Source organism: Oryx dammah, unplaced genomic scaffold (assembly GCF_014754425.2).
Source record: "Oryx dammah isolate SB20612 unplaced genomic scaffold, SCBI_Odam_1.1 HiC_scaffold_18, whole genome shotgun sequence".
Taxonomy (NCBI): domain Eukaryota; kingdom Metazoa; phylum Chordata; class Mammalia; order Artiodactyla; family Bovidae; genus Oryx; species Oryx dammah.
In genome coordinates this window covers 92,120,609-92,146,787 of record NW_024070202.1, presented here as the reverse complement: position 1 = coordinate 92,146,787, position 26,179 = coordinate 92,120,609, and the positions used below count along the sequence as shown (strand labels likewise).

At 48.4% G+C, this 26,179-nt stretch overlaps 1 protein-coding gene and 1 pseudogene across 1 annotated transcript; both read left to right on the top strand.

Annotated features, from left to right (window-relative positions):
• Positions 1 to 2,426, top strand: part of LOC120877544 — a 16,907-nt pseudogene extending 14,481 nt beyond the window's left edge.
• Positions 2,427 to 20,540: 18,114 nt separating this feature from the next.
• On the top strand, positions 20,541 to 24,724 carry PAX4 (paired box 4). Its single transcript, XM_040259891.1, is given in 11 exon segments — positions 20,541 to 20,730; positions 20,886 to 21,016; positions 21,273 to 21,488; positions 21,814 to 21,893; positions 22,461 to 22,582; positions 22,769 to 22,851; positions 23,207 to 23,276; positions 23,823 to 23,878; positions 24,137 to 24,267; positions 24,600 to 24,666; positions 24,668 to 24,724. Coding segments are annotated over 11 exon segments (1,203 nt in total).
• The last annotated feature ends 1,455 nt before the right edge of the window (positions 24,725 to 26,179 follow it).

The window sequence follows — 26,179 nt, the reverse complement described above, 5'->3', positions numbered from 1 at the left end:
CTCAGATATGCAGATGACACCACCCTTATGGCAGAAAGTGAAGAGGAGCTAAAAAGCCTCTTGATGAAAGTAAAAGAGGAGAGTGAAAAAGTTGGCTTAAAGCTCAACATTCAGAAAACGAAAATTGTGGCATCCAGTCCCATCACTTCATGGGAAATAGATGGGGAAACAGTGGAAACAGTGTCAGACTTTATTTTTTTGGGCTCCAAAATCACTGCAGATGGGGACTGCAGCCATGAAATTAAAAGACGCTTACTTTTTGGAAGAAAAGTTATGAGCAACCTAGATAGCATATTCAAAAGCAGAGACATTACTTTGACAACAAAGGTCCATCTAGTCAAGGCTTTGGTTTTTCCTGTGGTCATGTATGGATGTGAGAGTTGGACTGTGAAGAAGGCTGAGTGCCGAAGAATTGATGCTTTTGAACTGTGGTGTTGGAGAAGACTCTTGAGGGTCCCTTGGACTACAAGGAGATCTAATCAGTCCATTCTGAAGGAGATCAGTCCTCGGTGTTCATTGGAAGGACTGATGCTAAAGCTGAAACTCCAATACTTTGGCTACCTCATGCGAAGAGTTGACTCACTGGAAAAGACTCTGATGCTGGGAGGGATTGGGGGCAGGAGGAGAAGGGGACGACCGAGGATAAGATGGCTGGATGGCATCACGTACTCGATGGACATAAGTCTGAGTGAACTGGGGGAGTTGGTAATGGGCCTGGCGTGCTGCGATTCATGGGGTCACAAAGAGTCGGACACAACTGAGCGACTGAACTGAACTGAACTGAAGCATTTTTAAATATGTGTAACTGGTATTTGATCATAAAGGTATTCTCCTGTATTATCTTTTGGAAGCTTTATTATTTTGCCTGCCACATTAATAGCAACAATTCCAGGAGGTACTGTGACATCCTTGTGTTTGTCTGCCCTCGAGTCATCATCTTTTGGGATTGTAGCCATTTCAATACTCTCCTAATCCAAAATGAGAGAAGCTAACCTTGGAATATTCTGCTGTTCCCAGAGTTTAGAAATTCTTCATTGTAAGTGAAAGTTGCTCAGTCATGTCTGACTCTTTGCAACCCCATGGACTATACAGTCCCTGGAATTCTCCAGGCCAGAATACTGGAGTGGGTAGCCAATCCTTTCTCCAAGGGATCTTCCCAACCCAGGAATTGAACCCAGGTCTCCTGCATTGCAAGTGGATTCTCTACCAGCTGAGCCACAAGGGAAGCCCTCTTCACTGTACCAAATGATAAAATTAAAATCCTAAGACTCTGTGAGAGTAGAACTCTTTATTCTTCAAGCAGCCTAATTCCACTGACTCGTTTGAGACAGAACCTCTGCAGAAGAGCTCCCCACTCGCTCTTTTCTCCCCATCTCACACCTTTGACCAAAATCAAAACTTGGTTTTGGTCTCCAAACCAAGTTCAGTTTCAAGCCATGCTTCCTCCTCGTTCTCATTGTACTCCCAAGCAAGCATAAACATCCTCACTTCCACCCAGCTCCTGTCACCAGGACAAGGGGATTAAGAGGAATGTCTCTCCTGAACTCTGGGTTCCCAGATTTAAGAGCAAACAACAGGATGTCAGTGCATTTAAACTGTAACTTTTAGACCTTTCTAGCTGTTGTTTGAGTTTCCCTGGAAGGATTCGGATAGTTTCTCTTGCTGGGAGTTACTACCCATAGAATTCCAAGGCAGTTAGATTTCCAGCCTGTTCTTTCGTGAGATGTGAGCCCAAGTTCTTCATAGCCATGAGAGACAGATGGAAAGGTCTGTGCAGTTACCCTAATGTTTACAACTAAACAGATCCCCCTAGGCATTTCCTTATTTCCTTCCCCTCTCCTTTCTTTCTTCCTCCCATTTATCTTCCTTTTTGCTTATAACTCCCCCATATTCCTAAATGGATTTGTCTCTTCCCCCGAACTAAAAATAAACCTTTTATAATTAAGCACCCTTGGCCTAGCCAAGAGGGCCTGAACCAATCAAGGTGAGAGAGAAAGCACAGAGTCATTGGGGGTCACAGGTCCATGGACAGAGGATGTTGGAGTTCAGTTAAGTTCCTTATTTAGTCCCCTGAAATTGCTTCTCTCATGGGGGCAAATGAAAATATAAGATTCTACTAAAATCTACAAGGGCTCCTCCAAAGGGTGGCTGGGGGAAGTTGGTCCTGAGGTTGGAGAGAGACAGAAACCGAGTATTCTCCTGGTGTGCAGCCCACAAATGTGGAGGAAGTTGTGGAGACAGGAGTGCAGACCCTTGTGATTGATTGAGGAATACATGACGTGAGGACTTGAAGGTACTCCATCAACTGTAGAGACAACTCGGGAGACAAGGCACTGATGTGCAGGCCCTCCAGACAGAATAAGCAGTGAAGCAGGATAATGCCTTGGTTACCCAAGGTGCCAGGGATCTTCCATTCCACCTGCTGAAGGACCCTTAAGAGAATAAATTAGGAGCTCCCTGGTGGTCCAGTGGTTAGGACTTGGCACTTTTCACTGTATTCAATCTGGATTCAATCCCTGGTTGGGGAACTAAGATCCCACAAGCCCTGCAGCACAGCCAGAAAAAAAAGAGAAAGAAAATAAAACCTTAAACAATGATTTAAAAAAAAAACCCACCCCATCCTTAATACAAAAATTCCACCCTATGCATTTTTTTCCTTAAGACTTTCAACCTCCATCTCCTATCAGTACAAAAACTTTCCTGGGGTTCCAGTGGCTGGGACTCCTCGCTCCCAAAACAGAGGACACAGGTTCCATCCTTGATCAGGGAACTAGATCCCACATGCTGCAGCTGAAGATCCTGCATGCCACAACTAGGACCCAGCACAGCCAAATATATGTACATGTGTATAAATGCATATATTTTTAAGAAGAACCTTTTTAGGGCCAGGAAATGCAAAAGAAAGAAAAGGAGTCAGAACATGGCATCGGAGCATAATAAATGCTTACAAAAGACTGTAACTGGTTAGGAGATAAGTGGTACTCATGAACTTTTCCCAAGAAGGCAGCCTTACAGAGGCCAACCCACCCGCAGCCTCGTTTGCAGGTGGGTTGGGGGGCACCTTTCTAAGGGTCTATACCACATAGCTGGTGCTGGTTGCAGAATACTATGGAAGATTGCCCAGAAGTGCAGCTGTGATCGCTTATTCAGGTAATTGTGATGCAGCTGCTCTGTAGGACTTGGTCCCACGGGCCCTGTCTACTGGCCAACACACCCAAAGTATACCCTGGAAAGACAGCGTATTGCTTCTCTTGGGCAACAGCATGATTGACAATTATGTCTTTCTAGCCTCCAGGCCAGAATTCATCTGGGTGAGAAAGAATAAATAGGAGAGAGTTCTGTGTGATCATAAACCAACAGCCCAGAAAAACAGCAAAAGATTCTTTGCTATTTGAGCTTTTGCTCAGGCCTGGTTTTGCTGCACATCACTTCAGAACGCCTGCATAGCCACGTGCTCATCATTTTTTTTGTAACTAAGTAGCCCCATTTTCCCTTCTATTGGTGCTTAAGTAAATTATAAACACTACCTTTTATTCAGTCTTTAAGATGGTATGGCATAGTACTAGACATTTTTATATACTATCATATTATCTCATGAAATTACCCTAATAATCTCCCATGGGGGAAATGTTTCCACTGTGAAAGCAATAAAACTGAAGCTCAGAGGGTATGATTCCAACCTAGGTCTTTTTTCTGTCGGGGCAGGGGCGGGGCGTGTGTCCTGTGAGATCTTAGTTTGCAGACCACACCCTCTGCATTGGCATCATGGCTTCCCAGGTGGCTGAGTGGGTAAAGAAGCTGCCTGCCAATGCACGAGATGTAAGAGGTGCAGGTTGGATCCCTGGGCTGGGAAGATTCCCTGGAGGAGGGCATGGCAACCCACTCCAGTATTCTTGCCTGGAGAACCCCCATGGACAGAGGAGCCTGGTGGGTTACAGTCCATGGGATCACAAAGAATCAGACACGACTGAGCCACTGACACACAGGAAAGTCCCAACCCAGGTCTACTGAGTCCTAAATTCAAGAACTCAGTCCTTCTGTCAATCTATTCATGAAGCATGCTTTAGGAAGCCTCTTAAAGTCCATCTCACCTCACACAAAGGCTAAGGTCATTGTCAAAGACATCCTTTTAGTAACATTTACTAACATTCACCTTATCACCCTTTCTTTCTTACTTTACAAGGTCTTTTGCTCACTCAGCTTTTATTTTCTCCATCAAAGGATCCTTGTTTTTTTCAGTCCTAGAAACAAAATCCTGGGCTAGATGAGTCATTGTTTCAAGCCACTGTGACAATTTTCTGTGTTCCTCCTGCAGACACTGTTATCTAGCACCTTGGGTAATTTTTTTTCTCTTTTATCCAACTTGATTGTCCTTTCTCTTCCAAGAAAATTTCTGTTCGTAGAAAGTAGTGATTAGAGGGAGTCTCCTTTAAGCTCCTGGGGTTAAGACAGAGCTGAATATATCTGAGAGGTTTAGGAGTCCTGGACGTGGTTTTTAAAAGCTTATTATTATTATTTTTCATTTTGGCTGTGCTGGGCCTTCATTGCGGCACTCAGGCTTTCTCTAGTTGTAGCATGCAGGTTCCCTAGTGGTGGCACGTGTATTCTAGAGCCTGGGAGTGATTTGCTTTTAATATTGCCTGCTGGTCCCAGCTTTAGCCCCATTTTCTGAGCCTTTGCCCCGCATTAGGGATGCCTCCCTATCAGGTACTAAGTAGCCAAACACTGCCCTCTGGCTGCCCAGTTGAGGCCTTGTTGGCAGGCTATTCCTAGGACCTGGCCCACAGCCTCTTTCTGTACCCAGCTCACATATCACGATACCATACAATGGTCAAGTTGTTTGTAGAAAGTATTCAGTTAACTTGGGGATTCGTGTACCTATGGGTTCTGCCCAGCTCCTGATCTTCTTTTTACCTTGGGGAGGATGAACCTCAAAGGAGATCTAAACATGTGGACGAAAATATGACAGTCAGCACAAAGTGCTGGCCCCATGAAGTGGGCCATAGGAAGAACCTGCAGGGAGAGCATAAGGAGAAATGGCACCTGGTGAGAGCCAGGAGGGTTATTGCCTTGCTGGGCATTTGCTCTGGAGTGCCTACCAATGGTACTACTTCCTTCTACTTCAAGCTTTCCCCTTTCATCTCCTCCTCTATGTGTTGTTGAAAGATGAGAGTGGGTTAGGAGAGCAAGGATGTAGAAACTAGGAGGCAGGACTCTTTTGCGCATCGTAATTCTGCTATTTTGACCCTATCAACTTTCCAAGCAGACTGGAGTTCAGAGGATTCGGTAGCTCAGTTGGTAAAGAATCTGCCTGCAATGCGGAAGACCTGGGTTCGATCCCTGGGTTGGGAAGATCCCCTGGAGAAGGGAAAGGTTACCCACGCCAGTATTCTGGCCTGGAGGATTCCATGGACTGTTTAGTCCATGGGGTTCCAAAGAGTGTACACGACTGAGTGACTTGCACTTTCACCCTCCAGAACAGAGAAAGCCCAGCATTTGGAGGAGAAAGACAAGCTGTTGTTTTCCTGTCTTTTTAAAAATCAGCTTGTTGTTGTTGTTCCTGTTTTCTGTTTTTGTGGCCACACCTGGGAGCATGTGGGATTTTAGTGCCCTGACCAAGGATCAAACTTGCACCCCCGGCGTCGGAAGCACTAAGTCTTAACCTCTGGACCGCCAGGTATGTCCCTGTTGTTTTCCTATTTGAATTGCGTGGTATCTCTGTGGGCTGGCTGATGACATTATCTTGCCTTGTTTTCTCTCTCATCTGGAGCTCTCCCAGTACTCAAGACATGTGAGCTTGAAACTCAAAGGGAATCTACTCTTACAGACTTCCTTTGCTTCAACACTTCATCCTCACAGGCAGATGGACTGACATCTCCATTATTGCCCAGGACTCCACCTCTGTTCTTACCCAGGGCTCCACCAATAGCTCCAAAAGTAGCTTTAAGTTTTTTGAGACAGGATAATAAATAGAAGGGAAGCATGCCTAAGAACTTGCTTTTCAAAGACACCATGCCAAGTGAAATAAGTCATACACTGCTAAGTCGCTTCAGTCATGCCCGACTCTGTGCGACCCCATAGACGGCAGCCCACCAGGCTCCCCTGTCCCTGGGATTCTCCAGGCAAGAACACTGGAGTGGGTTGCCATTTCCTTCTCCAATGGATGAAACTGAAAAGTGAAAGTGAAGTCGCTCAGTCGTGTCTGACTTCGAGACCCCATGGACTGAAGCCTACCAGGCTTCCCCATCCATGGGATTTTCCAGGCAAGAGTACGGGAGTGGGTTGCCATTGCCTTCTCCGAAGTCATACACAAAAGAACAAATATTACATGAACCCACTCACACATGGTGCCTAGAATAGACAAATCAATAGGAACAGAAAGTAACATTAAGGTCCAAGTTTAGAGGGGGTGAGGAAAGGAGAGTTGTTGTTTAATGGGTACAGAATTTGGGATGATGAAAAATTCTGGAAACGAATAGTGATGATGGCTATACCACACTGTGAATGTACTTGAAGCCATGGAACTGTGCACTTAAACACGGTTATGTGGTGCATATTTTCTCACAATGTAAAAAGAAAAGAAAATACCAGAGGTCAAATCAGCATTCTTTATTACCGATCTAGCAGACTTATTTTTTCTGAGTTACTAAGATTAGTACATTTGGGCAATTATGTTAGTTTGACTGATAGTTTTACCTGTTGGTTTAAAATAAATTCCTTGTTCTCTCCTGAGAAAAGAGGAGAATTCTCTTTTCAAACCCAGCTTTCTTAACAGTGACAATAACCCCCAAAGGATTTTACCCTGTTGAGTTCCTGAGCCTGTCTTTTCAATTCCATCTCTGGAGAAAGTCAGACTCACGGTGTGGGCAGCGGATGTTGAAGGGTACGGGGTTAGAAGGGGAACTGGTGCCTCAGGGCACTGGCAGCTGCCAAATAATTCCCAAGTCTGCACCTCCTTTGCCTCTTCTGACTTGATGCTGACTCGCCTGCCAATCACACGGCTCCGGCTCTCAGAGGGGATGTGATGGAGGAAGACTGGGTTACCAACAATTACCGTCCCGCTGGGTCCCTACCAAACGCAGAGCACTGGGCATCCTGCAGGGGGAGCCCATGCGCAGACCCTGAGGGGCACCTGCGCGTCTCAGGCAGGCTCCAGAGGGGCTGATCCCTGGTGACTGAGGTCAAGCAGCTCTAGCCAGCGTTCTCTCCAGACACTGTTTGATGGAGATGATTATTATTATATATTGTGCTATGAGATATAAAGTACCAGGAGAAAGAGAAGCCGGCATAGTGGGTGGAGAAAGTGAGGGGTTTGGTGAACAGTCTAAAGGTTGAACAGTGAGAGAAGAGAGAATCGGAGAGGAAATAGGAGTTTCCATGAAACTTCACTGTTGCACTTTCTTCCACAGAAAGAGAGAGAAGAATGTGGAGCAGTCCAGGGAAGGCTAAAACAATTGATTTCAGGTAGTTGAGATCAGGTGAAGATTGAGATCAGATTCTTCCTCTGTCGGTAAAGAGTTCACCTGCAATGCAGGAGACCTTCCCTGGGTCAGGAATGTCCTCTGGAGAAGGGAATGCATTCTTGCCTGGAGAATCCCATGGACAGAGGAGCCTGGTGGGCTACAGTTCGTGGGGTCACACAGAGTCAGACATGACTCAGAAGTACAGAAGTTTGGATATTTCAAAGGCAGCAGAAAGATAGCCATCCAACTATCTCCAGATAAGGAAACTCTAGATCAGAGAAGGAATGTCATATAATAGGCTCAATGAGCCTAAAGAGCACGAGGGTCAGCTGAAGAAGCAGAGACAGAAATTATAGGAGTGGAGACTTAAGGCAGCAAGGGCGGGGCTAGGAATGTCCTAGACTGGAACTGGTGAACTCAGTCAATAGAGAATAGCATTACCTGCTGGCACATAATAGTAGTAGTAACAGTAGTAACAACAATTATAATATAATGGAATATATGGAGTATTCTTTATATATATTCACTTATATAAGACATCAGCCTTATGAGGTAGGTGCTATTATATATTCGTGCTTACTCGCTCAGCCGTTTCTGAGTCTTTGTGACCCTTTGGACTGTGGTCCTCCAGGCTCCTCTGTCCATGGGATTTTTCAGGAAAGAGTACTGGAGTAGGTTTCCAGTTCCTCCTCTAGGGGATCTTCCCAACCCAGGGATCAAACCCACACCTCCTATGTGTCCTGCATTGCAAGTGGATTCTTTACCTCCTGAGCCACTGAGGAAGCCCAGGTACTATTAAAGTCACATGTTATAGATGTGGAAAACTGAAGCACAGAAAGTTTAAAAATATAAGCCTAAAAAAAAAAAAAAAGGCTCCAAGGGCACTGGGATTTGTCTTTTTTATCCACTGCTGTTATCCCCGTGCCTGGCACATAATAGGTATTCCATTATTATTTGTTAAATTAACAGTTAATTGGCCCAGGATCATGCAGATGGTGTGGGAGGGCTGGGACAGGAACTGAGGTTTGTTGGCTCTAAAGATCCCATTGTTAATTACTGAGAAATACTGTCCTGGATGTCAGACAGAAGATGCGCTTTGCATGTCTCTCAGCCTGAGTTAGAGGTGCTCAGTAAACCCTGTCCTCACTCTCAAAGCTGGCTCTCTGATGGAACACTTCCTAACTCATTTTATGAGACCAATATTATTACCCTGACATGCTCAATCGTGTCCAGCTCTTTGCGACCCCATGGACTGTAGCCCACTGGCTTCCTCTGTCCATGGAATTTCCAGGCAAGAAGACTGGAGTGGGTAGCCATTCCCTTCTCCAGAGCATCTTCTTGACCCAGGGATGGAACCTGGGTCTCCTGCACTGCAAGCAGATTCTTTACCATCTGAGCCACCAGGGAAGCCCCCAGTGCAGTTAAAGACATCATAAAAAATGAAAGCTGAACACCAGTATTTTCAGGAGCATAGGTGAAAAAAAATCAGTAAAATATTAGTAAGTTGTATCCAATAATGTATAAAAAGAATCATACACCATGACCAAGTGAGTTTATTCCAGGCATGGAAAGCTGGCTCAATATTTAAAAATCAATGAATATAATCCATCACATTAGCAGGATAAAGAAGAAAAATGATTATATCAATTGATGTAGAAAAGGCATTTAATATAATCCAATACCCACTCATGATAAAAGGTCTCAGCATATGGGGAATAGAAGAGGACACCCTCAGCTTGATCAAGAACATCGACAAAATTTATAGCTTAGGTTCATTAACTGTAACAAACTGGAGATTTTAACTGTAACAAACTGGAGATTTTGAAAATGGAGGAGGCTATGCCTGTGTGGGGGCAAGGGGTATATGGGATTTCTCTCTACTTTCTTCTCAATTTTGCTGTGAATCTAAAGCAGCTCTAAAAATTATAGTTAATGGGTTTGAAGATGCCTTTCTAAATAAAACGCCGAAGACATGGTCCATGATAGAAATAATCGATAAGATGAACTTCAGTATGATTACAAACTTCTGCTCTTGGAAAGACAAGGTCAACAGTATTACAGGAGAAGTCGAATTCGGAGGAAACGTTTGCAAAACACTTTTCTGAGAAAGGAATGTTATCCAAAATATGCAAAGAACTCTTCAAGCTTAACAATGAGAAAACAAACACCTGATTAACAAATGAATCAAAGACCTTAATAGATTCCTCTCCAAAGAAGATAAACAGATGGCAAAGAAGCCTATGACAAGATTATCCACATCCTATCGTTTAAGGAGAAGCAAGTTAAATGACAATGATATACTACTAGACACCTATCAGTTCAGTTCAGTTGAGTCGCTGCGATACAGGCCTCCCTGTCCATCGCCAACTCCAGGAGTTTACCCAAACTCATGTCCATTGAGTTGGTGATGCCATCCAGGCATCTCATCCTCCGTCGTCCCCTTCTCCTTCTGCCCCCAATCCCTCCCAGCATCAGAGTCTTTTCCAATGAGTCAACTCTTCGCATGAGGTGGCCAAAGTACTCTCAGTCCTTCCAATCAACACCCAGGACTGATCTCCTTTAGAATGGACTGGTTGGATCTCCTTGCAGTCCAAGGGACTCTCAAGAATCTTCTTCAACACCACAGTTCAAAAGCATCAATTCTTCGACCCTCAGCCTTCTTCACAGTCCAACTCTCACATTCATACATGACCACTGGAAAAACCATAGCCTTGACTAGATGGACCTTAGTCGGCAAAGTAATGTCTCTGCTTTTGAATATGCTATCTAGGTTGCTCATAACTTTCCTTCCAAGGAGTAAGCATCTTTTAATTTCATGGCTGCAATTATCATCTGAAGTGATTTTGGAGCCCCCCCCAAATAAAGTCTGATACTGTTTCCACTGTTTCCCCATCTATTTCCCATGAAGTGATGGGACCAGTCGCCATGATCTTTGTTTTCTGAATGTTGAGCTTTAAGCCATCTTTTTCCCTCTCCTCTTTCACTTTCATCAAGAGGCTTTTTAGCTCCTCTTCACTTTCTGCCACAAGGGTGGTGTCATCTGCATATCTGAGGTGATTGATATTTCTCCTGGCAATCTTGATTCCAGCTTGTGCTTCTTCCAGCCCAGCATTTCTCTTGATGTACTCTGCATAGAAGTTAAATAAGCAGGGTGACAATGTACAGCCTTGACGTACTCCTTTTTCTGTTTAGAACCAGTCTTGTTCCATGTCCGGTTCTAACTGTTGCTTCCTGACCTGCATACAGATTTCTCAAGAGGCAGGTCAGGTGGTCTGGTATTCCCATCTCTTTCAAAATTTTCCACAGTTTATTGTGATCCACACAGTCAAAGGCTTTGGCATAGTCAATAAAGCAGAAATAGATGTTTTTCAGGAACTCTCTTGCTTTTTCCATGATCCAGCGGATGTTGGCCATTTGACCTCTGGTTCCTCTGCCTTTTCTAAGACCAGCTTGAACATCTGGAAGTTCACTACAAGATCTTTTAGAACTAACACCCCAAGAAGATGTCCTTTTCGTTATAGGGGACTGGAATGCAAAAGTAGGAAGTCAAGAAACACCTGGAGTAACAGGCAAATTTGGCCTTGGAGTACAAAATGAAGCAGGGCAAAGGCTAATAGAGTTTTGCCAAGAAAATGCACCGGTCATAGCAAACACCCTCTTCCAACAACACAAGAGAAGACTCTACACATGGATATCACCAGATGGTCAACACTGAAATCAGATTGATTATATTCTTTGCAGCCAAAGATGGAGAAGCTCTATACAGTCAGCAAAAACAAGACAGAGAGCTGACTGTGGCTCAGATCATGAACTCCTTATTGCCAAATTCAGACTCAAATTGAAGAAAGTAGGGAAAACCACTAGACCATTCAGGTATGACCTAAATCAAATCCCTTATGATTATCCAGTGGAAGTGAGAAATAGATTTAAGGGACTAGATCTGATAGACCAAGTGCCTGATGAACTCTGGACGGAAGTTCGTGACATTGTACAGGAGACAGGGATCAAGACCATCCCCATGAAAAAGAAATGCAAAAAAGCAAAATGGCTGTCTGAGGAGGCCTTACAAATAGCTGTGAAAAGAAGAGAAGCGAAAAGCAAAGGAGAAAAGGAAAGATATAAGCATCTGAATGTAGAGTTCCAAAGAATAGCAAGGAGAGATAAGAAAGCCTTCCTCAGTGATCAATGCAAAGAAATAGAGGAAAACAACAGAATGGGAAAGACTAGAGATCTCTTCTGGAGAAGGCAATGGCACCCCACTCCAGTACTCTTGCCTGGAAAATCCCATGGATGGAGGAGCCTGGTGGGCTGCAGTCCATGGGGTCGCGAAGAGTCGGACAGGACTGAGCGACTTCACTTTCACTTTTCACTTTCAGGCATTGGAGAAGGAAATGGCAGCCCACTCCAGTGTTCTTGCCTGGAGAATCCCAGGGACAGGGGAGCCTGGTGGGCTGCTGTCTATGGGGTCGAACAGAGTCAGACACGACTGAAACAACTTAGCAGCAGCAGCAGCAGAGATCTCTTCAAGAAAATTAGAGACACCAAGAGAACATTTCATGCAAAGATGGGCTCGATAAAGGACAGAAATGGTATGGACCTAACAGAAGCAGAAGATATTAAGAAGAGGTGGCAAGAATACACAGAAGAACTGTACAAAAGTTATTCACGACCAAGATAATCACGATGGTGTGATCACTCACCTGGAGCCAGACATCCTGGAATGTGAAATCAAGTGGGCCTTAGAAAGCATCACTACAAACAAAGCTAGTGGAGGTGATGGAATTCCAGTTGAGCTATTTCAAATTCTGAAAGATGATGCTGTGAAAGTGCTGCACTCAATATGCCAGCAAATTTGGAAAACTCAGCAGGGGCCACAGGACTGGAAAAGGTCAGTTTTCATTCCAATCCCAAAGAAAGGCAATGCCAAAGAATGCTCAAACTACCACACAGTTGCACTCATCTCACATGCTAGTAAAGTAATGCTCAAAATTCTCCAAGCCAGACACCTATCAGAATGGCCAAAATCCAAAATCCTGATAACACAAAATGCTAATGGGGATGTGAAGCAATAGGAACTCTCGTTCACTGCTGGAGGGCATGCAAAATGGTACAGCCACATTGGGAGACAGTTTGGTGGTTTTTCACAAAAGTGAACATACTCATACCATGTGCTTCAGCAGTTGTACTGCTTGTTATTTACCCAAAAGAGTTCAAAACTTTTGTCTAGAGTAGGTGAATAGATACATAAACTGTGGTTCATCCATACAATGGACTACTATTCAGTCCTAAAAAGAAATCAGCTATCAGAAAAGACATGCAGGAATCTTAAGTGCATATTACTAAGTGAAAGAAGCCAGTCTGAAAAGGCAGCACACTTTATGGTTTCATTATGACATTCCAGAAATGGCAAAACGATGGTATTTATACAAAAGATCAGTGGTTGCCGGTGGCTTGTGGGGAGGGAGGCGAGTTGAATAGGTGAAATGCTACAGATTTCTTAGGGTGGGGGTAACTATTCTGTATAGTTTCTATACAGGATAGTAAATGAATACATAGATTTAGCATTTATCAAAACCTATAGAACTTTACAGCACAAAGAGTGAATCTTAATGTATACAGATTTTAAAAGTTATTTAGAGGTCAGGGAACCCTAAGTGAAATGCAGAATATGACTAAATAATCCAACTGTACTACAGTTAGATTATGAAGGGAATGGGTGGGGGAAAGGGTGCCTATTTAAGTAACTTTGAAAATGAGTGGAGTCTGTAAAACTAAAGGTAAAATAAATTGTACATAAGTATTATATAGACTTTACAGAAAAGCAAGGGAGGAAACCAGAATGATCTGTGTAATAATGGATTGGAGTTGGAGACATGAGTATGGACTCATGTTTGGTTTAGACAGATGGAAATGGTTACATATGGAATTCTTTACAGACATTAATATGTCTACATACACAGATTAGTACACACTAATGTTTATTTCTTTGCTCTCTCAGCTGAGAGAATCCAGAAGCACTGATATCCCAGTCGCAGCCAGCAAACCTAGTGCCCAGATCTTTGCTTTTTCATACCACTCTCCAAACAAGGGAACCAGAGCGCCATGGAGAAGTGACTAATTCTAGGCTTGGGGAAGGTGATGTATAAGATAAATAAGGAGATACACACACACACACACACATAGTAAAAACTGAACCCCATGAAAATGAGGATATGCCAAAGGGATACAGGAGCCAATTGAAAGAGTGCCCAATGGCCGAAGCTGGAACAATTTGAGCAACAACAACAACAACAGGTAGTATATTGGATAATGATCCAAAGAATAAAATTAGTATCCATAGTCCATATTGATAGACGTAAACAAGTGATTGTGTGTGCCGTGTGTTCAGTCACTCAGTCGTGTCCGACTCTGCAATTCCAGGGCCTGCAGCCCACCAGTCTCCGTGGGAAAGCCCACCTGTCCATGGGATTTCCCAGAGAATACTGGAGTGGGTTGCCATTTCCCACTCCAGGGGATCTTCCCAACCCAGGGATTGCACCTTCATCTCCTGTATTGACAGGCAGGTTCTTTAACACCACGTCACCTGGTGTGCTGCAGTTCATGGGGTCACAGAGAGTCTGACATGACTAGGCCTTGGTGACTGAACAACAACGAACCTGGGGAGCCCCAGATAAATGGGAGAGAAGTAAAAAAATCTCTGGGGCATAAGAAATCCAAAATCAATGTAATCACCCTCAAGCAGGTGAAGTATAACTTCTCACTCTAAGGGTGCCTTGTACACAGGACTTCCTGAAGAAAAGTGCCATATAGAAAGGAGGGGAAAGAGTCATTTCAGTGGGGAAACCTAATATACACTACCTCAGCAACATGATCAAGGTCAGCATCAACAGAGGTGAGTCATTTTGACATGTGCTGTGATGGGATGGAATATGATGAGAATGGCACTTCACCTTTTTGGATCCTCTTCCATAAAACCTGTGTGTGTGTGTGTGTGTGTGTGTGTGTGCACACGCGCGTGCGCGTGCGTGTGCTAGTCACTCAGATGTGTCGGACTTTTTGCACCCCCATGGACTGTAGCCTGCCAGGCTCTTCTGTCCATGGGGATTCTCCAGGCAAGAATACTGAGGTGGATTGCCATTCTGTTCTCCAGGGGATTTTTCTGACCCAGGGATTAAACCCAAGTCTCCTGCATTGCAGGCAGATTCTTTACTGTTTGAACTACAAAACCCATAAGCCCAGTCTAATCATGAAGAAAACATCAGACAAATCACAGCTGAGAAATATTCTGTAAAATACCTGACTCCTCAAAATTTTCAAAGTTATCAAAAACAAGAAAATATGAGAAATTGTTATAGCCAAGAGGAGCCTCAGAATACCTGGTAACTAAATGTAGTGTCCAGGATGGCGTCCTGAAACCAAAAAGAGGATGTTAGGGGAAAGACTGAGGAACTCTAAAATGAAGCGTGGATTTTAATTATCAATGAGTGTTATTTGCTCAGTAGTGTCTGACTCTTTGCGACACCATGGACCGTAGCCCACCAGGCTCCTCTGTCCATGGGGATTCTCCAGGCAAGAATACTGGAAGGGGTAGCCATTCCCTTCTCCAGCAGATCTTCGCTGACTCAGGGAGGAAACCCGGGTCTCCCACATTGCAGGGGGATTCTTTACTGTCTGAGCCACCAGGGAAGCCCTTTCCACATTGGTTCACTAATTATAACAAATACTGATGTAAGATCATATTTGATCTTACATAACATAACAGGGGAAACAGTGGGTGGGGTGAAAACTCTCTTTGAAATTTCTCTGTAAACCTAAGACTGTCCTAAAAAATAAAGCTTATTAAAATAAAATGCATTTTTAAAAATGGACCACTATCTGCTTCCCCAGATTCTTCACTGGAGTGGGGAAGCTTTGTGGAGCTCAGAGCTGGCCATCCTAGAGAAACAGATGAAACTTTGGGTCAGCAGGCAGGTTTGAAAACTCCAGTCAGGACACTGCCCCTTCCCCTTGGGCAGGGCTAGTGTGCCTGCAGACCCAGAGACGTATTCCCCACAGGTGACTTTGCCTCTGTGGTCTGAGGTGCATGGGGCCAGACCTGACAGCTTTGGGCTGGGCTCTTCCTTGCTGCCCTCATCCCCAGCACCACGAGTTTCCTTGCCTGGCCTCCTGGAGTCCTTGGTTCTAACTCCCCCAGCTCTGCTAAGGGTTGTCTAGAAAAGTGCAAGCTCTGCACCCTGCCCGGCAAAGCCTAATCCTGAGAGAAACGTGGGGTGGGCGCAGAGGTTAGGCACTCCTGGTGAAAAAAGAAGGAAAAAGGGGTGTTTTCTGTGTCCCCCGTTGAGAGGAAGTGCTCTTCACTCTCCCTGGCACATTCAGAGGGAGGGAGCTGAGTAGCCAGTGTTTCAGACACCCGCCAGAAAAGTGCTGGGATTTGCAGAAAAGCAGGGTCTCCCAGGCCTGGTCTGGGAGAGCAGGGCTGGCAGTGGCAGGAGTTGCAGCTTCAGGACTAACCTTAGGAATATCCAAGGAACTTGAAGATTCCCCACATTTTTGTGGCCAGGAAACTATGGTGACTTTCAGTTCCGAGGCGTGTGCTGCCAGAGAGCGGTTTTGGCGAGGTAGCCAGTGCGCTCTGGAAAGCTGAGGACTGGCAGGAAATGGGGCTCTCTGGAGAGAGGGAAGTTAGGAGCCAGAACCTTACAGCTCACTAGGAGAGGCCACAGGGAGGGATAGCAATAGCCTGGAACTGGCGTCACCACCCTCATTGAGTGCCCAAAGCCCAGGGTGAGGAGTCAGGGCAAAGCCTCCGGTTTCAGCTCCGCTGCGCCCTGCCCTCTCCAGCTTTACGCATGGGCTTGTCTCGTCTGCTGGCCCCATGAGGAGGGCAGGGGAACTCCAGCCGCTTCACCTGAGGACTGGTCTTTTCCCACAGCTTCAGGGCTTTATACCAGGGGTCCCCCAAGGGCAGTAGAAGCCAGTGGTTCGGGCTCTATAACAGGGCGAGGGACAATCAGGAATGGCCACGGCTGGCCTGGAGAGGGGCGCACAGTCGGGCTGGCGGGTGGCAAGACCTCTGAGTTAATGTATAATTGTGAGCAGATGGCGGGGGCTGGCAGCAGCCTGGGGCTTGGGCCCAGCTAATGAGGGACAATTAGCCCCAAGCCCGGTGGGGGCAGCTGAGAGAGTCAGACAGTGAAGGCAGATATTTGCTCCTCAAACAGTCTGGCGCTTTGGGCAGAGGGCTGAGTGGCTGAGCCTTTGGGCTGGCTAGGCTCCCCTTCCTCTCTTTTCCCTCCCACCATCACCTCTGGGTCGAAAGCCTCTGTTTGTTCAGACCCAAGAGTGTGTTGTAAAGGCGGGGGTAGAGGGTAGTTTATGGGGGAAATCACTGCCTCCACCATCTGCCAGGTCTTGTCCCTGCTCCCCCTGACACCCCTATCTCCACCCTCACACAGCTGTCCATGGGAATAGTGGGTCTGGTCATGGAGCCTTTGGTCCCCAGATGCAGGGGCAAATAAAGGGGAAGGGAGGAGGCAGGAAAGGAGGACTAAGATCAGGGGCACCACATGCCTTCCTCAGGACCTCCTCTCACCCAGGCATGGCTGAGTATTGGGACCAACAGTCCCAGCTGCCCTGGGAGTGAACTGGCTCTACAGCCATGAGGGCACCTGCTGTCCTGCCCCTGGTGCTGAAACTACCTGCTGCAGTCTGCCCAGAGCTCTGGACTAGCCTGAGGAGCCTGGAAAAGGAGGGGACTAAGTATCAGGGTAAGGGAGAAAACCCACTTCTGTGATACATTTGGCTCTGCTTTGAGAATGAGTTCCCAACCCTAGGATCAACCATGACATCCATGCCCCCGTCCCCCCAAAACCAAAGCATTTACCAGTGAAATCTAGTCTTAGATCTCCACACCCTGCTTACTTTCAGCCTGACTTCTGAGAGGGTCTCTCAGAATCCAAAGTATGGGATGGACCCAAAGAGCTTTCCATGCTGCCTCCTTCACAAGAGATCTGCCCATGCTGGAGGTGGCAACAGAGCTTCCATGCGCTGGGGGCTTTGTCTCCTTTCTAGCTGCTGGGCCTTCCACCCCAACAATGATCCGGGTACCCTGTGGTGTCCACGGTGGGAACAGGAGTGTCATTCATAATTTAGAGTCTGAAACCACCATATCCTTAGTGGAATGGAGCCTGATAAGTCTAGAAATGGATAGATACCCCACCTGCAACCTAACTCCCCTCAGAGGCTTATTCCCTCCATCAACCCTATTGACAGTGTTTTGAATCCCAGGGTCCCCCAGTTTCTAAGCAAGACTCATCCTGGGCATTACCTCAGTCAAGGAGCCAACTGGAAGTTTGGTTAGGACACTCAGGAAGAACTGGTGCCATGTGACACTCTTTTCTACACATACCTCATTCTCTGAGAGATTCATGGGCCAACTTGGCCAGTATTTAGGTGTTGGTCTATGTACCCATTTATCTTTTCAACCAACACAGGACTCAGGAGTTGACCCAGAACCCAAAAGTGCATTCTGGCTGGGAGGCTGTGTCTGTGGTTCTGGAAGTCACGTTTGGGCTTCTGAGCATCTGAAGACTTGGAGACACAGTCTGAAATTCCCCCATCTTTCTTATTCCTCATTCACTTCAGGAGTGCTGGCCCCTGAGTGGGTGTGCCCAGGGGCTGGGCACCCTTGGTGAGACTGGCTCTGGCCCTGCTTCAGGCTGGCAGGTGGGGACAACATGGGCTCCGAGGACTTCCAGTGAAAGGACACAGTGGGTCATTGGCTGTGGTTCGCCCTGACTCAGGGCCAGCGTCAGTCAGCCCCATGCACGCCTCCCTCCTCCTCTCTCCTCTGCTCATGGCCTGTGACATCACTGGCTGCTCCCAGAAGGCTGCCCTCTGCTCCCGATCACCGGGCTGTCTGTAGCTCTGGACCCCCTGGCAGGACTGAAGCAGAAACAGAGAGGAGGCTGTTACCAGGACCAGACCAGCACCCTCCCTGGAGACTGCAGGGGTCTCAGGAGCCCAGATCAGGAGCCTGAGACTCCTGAAGCGTCAAAGCTCTCACCTCGGTGCCTCACACAGGTAGCTCACCTCCGGCTCATTGTCTGCTCTGCCTCCCAGGCTGGCTCCATGTCTTTGTGCGGCCAAGCCAACCTCTCCCCTCCTTTGTCTCTGCAGCCACCTCCTTCCTGCCCCTTCAGCCCCCTCTCCTGCTCTCCCGTCTTGTGAGGACCGGTTCTCTCCTCAGACAAGTCAATATGAATGTTGGAAATGTGTGGTGCTGTGACTGGGAATGGGTTACTATTTTGAGTTGGGGGGATTTTAGGTTTGGATATTGAACCTGAGCCCCCACAGCTCCTCTTGAGCTCTAGTCACTGAGCGGGGGACAGAGTCCTCTCGAGGATTCAGGGCTTGGCTGATTTTCTGAGCTTTTGACATAGCCCGTTAAGTCCCCAGATTGACTTTCTTTTCTCCATTGCTTTCGTGGTGGCAGGGGTGGAGGCAGAGAAAGAGAGCCTCAGGATTAGAAGCTGGAAATGTCAGCTTCTGAGGAGGGACTGGCTTCTAAACTTCCCTGAACTTTACTCCCTGGGTAGCCTCTTATTTTCGAGAACCCCAATTTGTCCCTTGGTTTTCTGTCCGGAGAAACCTCTGCCTGCCTTCCTGACTCTTGGAAAGATGAGACCTTGCAGGGGAACGTGTCTCTCTCTGTCTAGAGAGGAGTGAGTGAAAGCTGTTTCCGTTCCTGAGTTTCTCAGGGCCCTCCTGAGCTCATTGTCTTCTCCCCAGCGCTAGTCTCCTCTTTCTGGCTGCTCTGTGATCTCTTGGAGAGCAAAAGCCTTGTCCTTTCCCATTTTACCCCCTTTATCCTGAACAACCAGCTGTGTACTCATGATTAATACCATGTTCAGTAAATAACTGCAGATTAGTTAACTAAGTTGAGATGGTGTGGTTATTACAGGAAAGATCCAAGCATAAGCTATTCTCTGGAGTGACCCCTCAGACCTGCCAGGGGTCCAGGCATGAAAGCAGGTGGCTTCAACTGCCATGTCTAGCTGTTAAAAGCAAGACAGACATGGTGGCTCATGACCTTTGTCCCTAGCTGCCCAGAGACTCTCTCATGCTCACCTTGGCATTTATGCAGCTCAGAGACAGCCCTCTCCTGCTTCTCCCTCCCTCCCTTCGACATCCCTTCAGTAAATGGTAATTGAAGGAATGAGTGGCCCTGGAGAGCTGACCTCTGAGAGTATGAGATCTAGACCTCTCCAGAGTTAACAGGAAACAACAACCCCAGTGGGTTAGAAGGTGTCAAGAGAGGTGTCTTCTGGGAGACTTCAGGCTTGCTCATCTCTACTTCCAGTGGGTGGGGCCTGAGGGGTAGAGCCGAGCCCTGGTGTCTCCCCAGAGCTTCCTGGGGAGCATAAAACACAGAGCAAGACCCTCCCAAGAGGTGCTCTGAAGGAAGCTTTCTGGCTGGTGGTTTGGAGAACATAACCTGCGTAAGACTGCAGGCAGAACCTTGAATGTGGTTCCCAGCCCTGGACCAGGGTGATGGGGATCTGGTCCCTGGTGCTCTCCCTGGCTGGGCAGACCCTCCTGAGCTTAGGAGGTGGGACCCTTGCCCCAAGTGTATCACCTCCTGGGGGCTGGTAAGGCTTTTGAGGGATCTTAGCTCCTCGACCAGGGATCCAACCTGCCCACCCTGCACTGGAAGTGCTGAGTCTTAACCACTGGACCTCGAGGGAAGTCCCCTAGTTCTGTGATGTTTTAATTCAAAGGTTTAGTAAAATGAATTTGAATCTTTGTAACCAATCCACCGGCAAATTTTAGAAACTTTATCCTCTATCACAAAACCCTATCCCAAGATCATTCCAAGCAAGAGATTCCACCCAAAGACCCCTGGATTATTGTAGGCTCAGCCCCAAGAACAAAGAAGGACCTCCCAGGAGAAACTCCCCTCCCCACTCTTCCCAGTGCCTGTCCTTTGAGAGGAGGCTCATCAGCCTGGAGCATGCCGCAGGATGGTAAGATACCTGAGAGAAGCTGGAAGGACAGGGTAGCAAAAGGAAGGCCGAAATGGCTCAAGGTTCTGCTTCCATCCACATGGTTTCATGTGCCCTTGGCCAGCGTTCTAAGGGTGCTCAGTCCAGACAGTCTCTGTTCCACCCTGTGTCCGTAAGCTCAGGAGGGGCAGTGCCTATGGCCAAGGAGCAAAGATTCACCCATGAGCCAGCTCCCAGAGAAAGTGGCATGTTTGGGGGACCCTGTGAGCAGAAGAGGGGCCATCCCTTGGGGAGAGGATTTTCTCTTCGGTGGGAAGGCAGGCTGGAGGGGTAACCCTCTCCCGGGAGGGTCATCCTGGCCACAGGTGGGCCGGAGAGAGGGGAGCTGCTGGGTTGGATGCCTCTTTCTCCCTCCCAGGGATCAGTGGTGTGAACCAGCTAGGGGGACTCTTTGTGAATGGTCGGCCCCTGCCCCTGGATACCCGGCAACAGATTGTGCGGCTGGCTGTCAGCGGGATGAGGCCCTGTGACATCTCCCGGAGCCTCAAGGTAGGATGCTGGGCCCTTCACCCAGTGATGGAGACAAGAAGCGGGGAGAGGAGGCCCTTTAAGGCAAGTCCAGAGCTGGTGCAGACTGGGAAGGCCTCTGGGTTTGGGCTGCTCCCCTGAGGGCTGGGATAGGGAGTTTCAGACTTCTGAACGTGGGGCTGGACTCCACTCTGTGGCCTTGTAGCTTCCTCTGTCCCAGGGACACTCCTCCTCTGGCCATTAGGCCTTACCTGTCTCTGCCTTTCACCTGATGCAGGTATCTAATGGGTGTGTGAGCAAGATCCTAGGCCGTTACTATCGCACAGGTGTCTTGGAGCCCAAGGGGATTGGGGGAAGCAAGCCACGCTTAGCCACGCCGCCAGTGGTGGCGCGAATCGCCCAGCTCAAGGGGGAGTGCCCGGCCCTCTTTGCCTGGGAGATCCAACGCCAGCTCTGTGCAGAGGGGCTTTGCACCCAGGACAAGACTCCCAGTGTAAGTGCCCTCCCCTCCCCAGAACCAGAACTGGAGCCACAGACAGGCTGTCTGGGGAGGCAGAAGTAGATTCCTTCTTACTTGGCAGTGGGGCCTCCCAGGCTGGGGGCGGGGCTCCTGGGCTCTCTTCTGACCCAGAAGTTTCTCTTCTGAAAAGTGGTGAGACAGGTGAGATGAAGAAAGTATGGGGAGTGAGAGGAGGCTGCCCTTGGAAGTAAGGTGTTGGCTGGGACATAGAGAGAGAGAGAGGATGTTGGGGAAACATCCTTAGGTAGCACCCCCGGCTCTGTGCACCGTCTTCCTACTCAAGACCCCACATCCTCAGGTCTCCTCCATCAACCGAGTCCTGCGGGCATTGCAGGAGGGCCGGAGACCGCCCTGGATACATCTGAGGTTGCCAGGTGGGTCTTGGAGCTGCCTCCGGGGATGCTCAGAGCCACATGTAAGCATCTTACAGTTCCCACATTCCTTTCTTGTTCTTTCTTGCATCACCCTCACCACAAGACAGAGGGCCTGGCAGGGGGTCTTATTCTCTCCTGGCAGGAGAGGATGGAGGCTCAGAGGAAAGGAAGTGACTTACCCAAGGTCACTAGCTAGGTGTTGGCAGGTCCTGGAACGGAGACCAGCTCCCCAGTTCCCCTAGGTTCACAGGATCTGTTGAGGAGGAGGCAGGACTGGGGCTTCCACATCTTCCCCCTGCCTCGATCACAGCCTCTCAGACCACTTTTGATATGCTGCAGTGGTCACATAAGCCTGGACCAAACCTTGCAGCTGTCTCCCTCCAAATACTAAGCATGCGCCCACCACGGTATGGAGTGTGCACCTCACCCAGTGCCCCTGCAGCAACCCCCGAGTACTGGTGGATGTCCCAGCAGTGCAGCTCCTCTCTATAGCCACACTGCCCTGGCCCCACAGCCCCGGAGGAATCGCTGTTGCAAACCCGCTCCCGCTCCTGTCTCCCTTTGCAGACAGTTTGGGTCCAATTCCTCGAACTCCGCCCAGTGACTCTGAGGCTCCCCGGGGTCCCCACCCAGGAACTGGCCACCGGAATCGGACGATCTTTTCCCCAGGCCAAGCCGAGGCGCTGGAGAAAGGTGCCAGGGCTGGGTGGATGTGGGCCACGGCTGAGTGCTGGAGGCTGCAGGTGGCCCTGCCTCCAGGAGGAGGGCAGTTCAGGGTTGTCCCAGGCGGGGTAGGAGTTGGGAGGAGGGGTTGCTGAGGCGAAGGCAGGCCTTGTCCCTCTCCCTGTGCCCTTGCCGTGTGAGCCTCCATCTCTGCAGAATTCCAGCGTGGGCAGTACCCTGATTCAGTGGCCCGTGGGAAACTGGCTGCAGCCACCTGTCTGCCCGAGGACACGGTGAGGGTGAGTGAGCCCTGCTGCACAGCGTGCACGGGCCCCAGGGACAGAGTCTGGGCCAGGCAGGCTTTGGGCTACGGTGCAGTAGAGAAGGGGGTGGGAAGGTGGAGACCAGCTTGTTTGGAGCAGAAATGAGACAAGCCCCTCCATGTTCCCCTGCTGCTGATTGCTCTCCCCTCCTCCATCTCCACGCCTTGGTGCTGAGGAAGGGGTCAGAGAGCAAAGGCCAGAGCAGGAAGCAGTGAGATCGGGTCTGGGGAAGGGTCTGCTCTCTGAGTCCAGGTCAGGAACACGTGGGTGAGAACAGTAGGTGCTGGGCCCTGGAGCACACAGTCAGCTGCATGGTTCTGCCCTCCCTCAGATCTGGTTTTCCAACCGAAGGGCCAAATGGCGCCGACAAGAGAAGCTCAAGTGGGAGATGCAGTTTCCAGGTGATTTCTCAGCCCATGCATCCACTCATCCATCCACTCATCTTTCTCTTCCTTCCTTCCTTCTTCCCTCTCCTTCCTTCCTTCTTCCCTCTCCTTCCTTCCATCCATTCACATTTCTCTTCCTTCCTTCCCTTCCATTCGTCCATCTATCCATCCATCCGCTCACCTTTCCCTTCCTTCCCTCCATCCTTTCACCCACCTATCTTTCCATCCATCCATCCACCTATCTTTCCTTCCATCTCTCCAGCCACCAAACATTTACTTGGCACATCCCACGCATCAGACCTTGTATTGGATGCTGGACACACATAATCCTTGCTCTTCAGGGCTGCACAGCCCCTGATTTATCATCCCTGGGAATTAATCCTTCTTCCCCAGTCTTTTAAGACCCCGCTTTGGGGAGGAGGCAGTTTAGAGCTGTAGCATCCACCCCCTCCCACCCCTGCCAGAAGTCATTGCCTTTCCTAAAACTTCCCCTGCCTCTCACCACCACCCCCTGCTCCACCCTTGTTCCTCCTGCTGAGTGGATTCTCCCTTACCTTGTAGGTGGTCCCCGGGGTCTGACTGCACCACATGCCTCCCCAGGAATCTTCTCTGCACAGGTATCCAGGATGAGGGGTCGTTTGTGAACCGGGAAGGCTGAAGGGGTCACTGCTCTTCCTATTCCCAGTGGAGGCCTGAGCTAGAATTCACGGTGCCCTGGCCCCACAGTGCACGCTTCCAGGAAGCGCCATCCTCCTAATGCACTGTGTGAAGGGCTTCCCCTGAAGCTGTTCAAGATGCAGCCTGGGGGCAGGGGTCCTGGTCGTGCTAAACAGGAGGTGTCGCTGGCAGCTGAGGGCTTCCTCTTGCTTTCCCAGCAGTCCACGGCAGTCCTACCTACCCTGGAATCCATGGGTCCCTCCAGGTATCCACTGTGCTGGGGGACAGCATCTGAGGGGTGTCTGAGTGACACCCCGCCACAAGCCTGTCTCCAGTCCTGCTGGGGTAAGAATCTGTGCGAGGCCGCACTCCTTCAGGGTGTGGGGAGGGCAGACCAACTCCTTGACCCACCAGAAGGCCCGATCTCCAGCCGGGGTTATCAGTGGAGCCTCAATACAGCTTTCCTCATTCCTTGCATGGCCCACAGAGTTGGGGAGACTAGCACCCCTGAGTGTATACTACCATTGACGGCTGTAGCAGGAAGATGGGGCGGGATTGGGATCTGAGTGTATATATCCAGGGTAAAGAGCCAACATCTGTCTCTCTCCCCATCAGTGACTTGGAGGGCTGGGGTGCCAACAACAAGCCCAATCTCAACCTCTCTTCATCCCTGCAGGCTACCTGCCCCCCACAGCTGAGCTCCCTGGACTCTGTCCTGCTTTGCCATCCTTGCCCTTCCTTCCTCTGCCCCCATCGCCAGTCTTGGTGCCCATCAGGCCTTGCACTGGCCTGGCTCCCCACTGTGAGGTCTGGGATGAGGAAGGAGGCTCAGTGTGGAAAGGAGATGTGGTGGGGAGGATATGACCCCACCTGTCCAAGCAGAGCACTGGCCCTCCTCCTTCCTGTGTCTCCTCCTTGTCTGTGGAACTTGCCCCTCTTGTGTGTCACCTGAGTGGAGAGGCTGTGCCCACCCACATGTCTCATTGGCCTTACGAGGCTTCCAGTTGGCAGTAATAAAAACATTTTTAAAATTGGCAGTAGTTTTGTTGTCCGTCGTGTTTTTAAAGTGAGTACTCATAATCCCATCCCTATATTTAACAATTATAAACAGTTTGCCCTCTGTCTATCTAAATATCTATCTATGAAAATGTGTCTCTAGCTAGCTATCATCTAATATATTTATGTGTTTATAATCTATGTATCTACTAGCTACTGTCTATCCAACCAATCTATTGAATCTCTGTATGTATGTATGTATGTTTCTGCACATGTATGTATAGGTATCTGCCTTGGTGTTTTGGTGCTCATATACCCACATGTATGCATACGTGCAGATACTGACAGCACCTCATGGCCTGGGATGGCCATGAGTCATCCCTGAGTCCTCCAGCATGCATCTCCAAAAAATAAGGGAAGTTTTCTTACATAACCACAACACCACGACCACATCTAAGAAAATGTCTAATAATTCCTTAATCTAAGAGACATATGAACTCCTTAATTGCATATGTATTTTCTGCACAGCAGCAAACAGAGTGGAAATGCCCCTTTTTATATTCTGCTCCTCCCTTTATATGGGCTCCTGGAGCATGTTTGCCTGCTTCTTCTTTTCTGTAAGTTCCAAATCGTCTCAATTTTGTCTCCCTAGAGAGAAATCTCCAGGCTCCTTCTGAGAAACCTAGGGATGTAAGAAAAGAGAGGGACACTGAGGAAAGTGATGGAGGAGATATTTGGAGTGAGAGGTGGGCTCATCTCTCCAAATTCTTTCCATTTTGAAGAGATGGGGATGGAATGATGATGGTGCAAAGTGAGGGTCAGGACAGAGTTTATTTACTTCCATCTGCGACAGGTACTGGCTCTGAAGTTATCCTTCAATAAGTCTCTTTATCATCAAATACTCTAGAGCTGTGCTGCCAGTAAAAGTAGCCACCAACCACATGTGGCTACTAAAGTGATTAAAATGAAACAAAATGAAGAATTCAGCTCCTCACTTACACTGTGTGCGTGCTCAGTCGCTTCCAGGAAGCGCCATCCTCCTAGTGCACTGTGTGAATGGCCCCCTGAAGTTGTTCAAGATACAGCCTGGGGGCAGGGGTCCTGGTCATGCAAAACAGGAGGTGTCGCTGGCAGCTGAGGGCTTCCTTGGGCCATGCAAGGAATGAAGAAAGCTGTATTGAGGTTCCACTGATAACCCCGACTGCTGTATTTGACTCTTTGTGACCCCATGGACTGTAGCCCACCAGGCTCCTCTGTCCATGGGA